Raw genomic sequence first — 2,558 nt, 5'->3', positions numbered from 1 at the left:
GGGGGTGAGAAACAAAACTTTGATGATCTGGTTCCAAAGTAGAGCAACCAAATGGACTGAGCTGTAGAAACAATATGAAAACTGTTTCATCATCATCATCATCATCATTTAATGTCTGCTTCCCATGCTGGCATGGATCAGAGGGTTTGAGAGAAGAGCTGACATGCTGGAGAGCCGCACCAGATTCCATTTGTCTTCTCTACCACGGTTCCTATGGCTGGATACTTTTCTTAATGCCAAACACTTTACAAAATGTACTGGATGCTTTTTAAAGGGCTCGCTGCATATTCACCTGGCTATCATCTCACTGTGTGGCACCTTACGTAAGGGTCTTCTTCCTCAGACTTTGTGAATGGAAACAGTTCAGAAGTTGATCATATAAACTGAAATATATTCTTGAGTGGTAGACCTCATTTGTCAACTAGTTTGATCCCCCACACCTGGTCCTTAAGAGTCTTTAACTGGGCCCAATCGGTTGTAAATATTGAGATCAGGTCTGAGAATAACCCACAAGTTGATTTCAGCCTTGGTAACCCTACAAAAAAAATCACAGGTTCTGCACTTCCTCTTCTAAGTGATGAAAAAAAGTATCTGAGAGGGTTTTGGGGCATTCATCTCTAAAATAAGGCCACCAATAATGAAATATTTCAATTTTTTTACAATTATAGGATTCATGAAGTTGGTTTGTCTAACAAAATAATTTTTGAAATGAAACAAAGAAACTGAAGAAGTGAAACAAAATTCTATTTCAATATTGTTAGTCATAGAAAACACAAAATGTGAAACGGTTCACAAGGAAAACTAATTTCAGACATTTTCTTCTTTCTTTTTAAAAACTGAAACTGAAATAAAGGGTGGGGGTGGGGTTGTTAGATTGAATTTAATTTCTTTACCTTGCAAATATAACATATGTGCTTGTGACCATTAGTATAAGATTCTTCTTCTTCAAAGCAACTTAAATGGAAAACACGCCAACATTTGTTGCAGCTAATAACATCTCCTGGACCATGGCATTTGAAACAATACCAGTCGTGGCCATCATCAACCTGCAAAGAACAATACAAAAACAATGCAATCGCTGAATTAGTTTAAGAGTTGCAGTAAAGGGCCGACTAGAGTTAAAATAGAAGGGAGTTGTTGAGAGACCCATTGATAGAGAATCCATTCTGATGTAACAGTGGCAGAAATGATAGAAACAAACCAACTTCTCTCATTGTTCAAGGTCAATAGAACATTGGCAACTGAGCAATTTCATCTAATGAAACACTACATACTGACATATATGCACGAGAACAGCACCCGGTACACTCTGTAAAGTGGATAGCATTAGAAGGGCATCCAGCCATAGAAACCATACCAAAGATGATAGTGGGTGCTCATCATAGCCCAGTGGCTTGGCAGTTCCTCTTAGACTGTCCAACCCATTCCAGCATGGAAAATGGACCCTCAATGATAATAAGGCACAAACTTATACAAACATACACCCTGTCATTTTGGTAATCTGTAATTATACCAAAAGCAGTGGAAATACTGTCAGGAAAAGCCAAACAAAGTAGCCAAGACACTAACTTTCAACTCTCAGCAGAAGCAGAAGCACTGCCAAACATGATGTGACCCTCCAACCTCAACCCATTGTGGAATGGTTTTCCACAAGAACAATTGAAATTAGCACTGTAAGTGGTTGCTTACGTTTGTGTCCGTAATGTGACCATCACACCCTAACAGCCCCTAACAGCCTCTAGAAACAGGGACCAGTGTCAGAGTTTTTATACTCTGTTGTAGGCCCCACCTACAACAACGATACAGCGTCCATTCAAGCTAGAGGCACAAAAGGCCTGAAATTTGGGGTCAAGAGGCTAATCAGTTATATTGACCTCAGTCCTCGACTGATATTTTATCAACCCCGAAAGGATGAAAGGTAAAGTTGATCTCAACGGATTTTTAAACTCAGAACATAAAGTCAGAAGAACTGCCAGGAAGCATTCCATCCAACGTGCTAACCGTTCTGCCGGCTCAGCAGTTTTGTAGGGGAAAAGAGATTGTAAAACAAAGATTCCTTACCAGCTCACTTTCATCAGAAATCTTGTATCCTTTCTGTTCCATCCCAGTCTTGGAACCTTTGTTGCCAATGGCAGTGTAAGAAAAGATGAAGTTGTCTTTGACTGCATTCTGCAGCTGCTTGTGGGTTTCGGAGGGAGGAACTTTGTGTTCTCGCTGCATGTAGCGCGTGATGCGCTCCAAGTTGGGGATTTGTTTCTGTTGCTTGATATACGCAATGGCATTGAGTAGCTGTCGAGCTTGAACTACTGTTGCTTGTCTCCTCAACACCATTGTCGTCCAACCAGGAGCTCTCTGGAAATCGAGTCACAAGCAATTTCTGAAAAATACGGAAATAATAATAGTTTTAAATTTTTCCACAAGGGCAGCCATTTTGGGGGAGGGGATGAGTTGATTCTATCGACCCCCCCAGTGTTCAACTGGTACTTGTTTCATCAACCTCGAAGGGATGAAAGACAAAGTCGACCTCAACAGAATTTGAACTCAGAACATAGCGACAG

General features: G+C 40.6%; 1 protein-coding gene across 3 annotated transcripts in view; it reads right to left on the bottom strand.

Moving 5' to 3' along the window:
- The window catches only part of LOC106871308 (zinc finger MYND domain-containing protein 11), a 112,554-nt gene that overhangs the window by 35,584 nt on the left and 74,412 nt on the right, over positions 1-2,558 (bottom strand). For all 3 annotated transcript variants that reach the window (XR_008264836.1, XR_008264837.1, XM_014917711.2), the window contains exons 3-4: positions 2,062-2,377; positions 894-1,046 (exon numbers count right to left, since the gene is read on the bottom strand). Coding sequence is in view for 1 of the 3 variants with exons in the window: in XM_014917711.2 (XP_014773197.1) it covers positions 894-1,046; positions 2,062-2,331 (423 nt within the window). In the remaining 2 variants the exon portion in view is untranslated. The remainder of the gene's footprint in view (positions 1-893; positions 1,047-2,061; positions 2,378-2,558) is intronic.

Source organism: Octopus bimaculoides, chromosome 9, assembly GCF_001194135.2.
Source record: "Octopus bimaculoides isolate UCB-OBI-ISO-001 chromosome 9, ASM119413v2, whole genome shotgun sequence".
Classification (NCBI taxonomy): Eukaryota; Metazoa; Mollusca; class Cephalopoda; order Octopoda; family Octopodidae; genus Octopus; species Octopus bimaculoides.
This window is presented reverse-complemented; position numbering and strand designations above follow the sequence as displayed.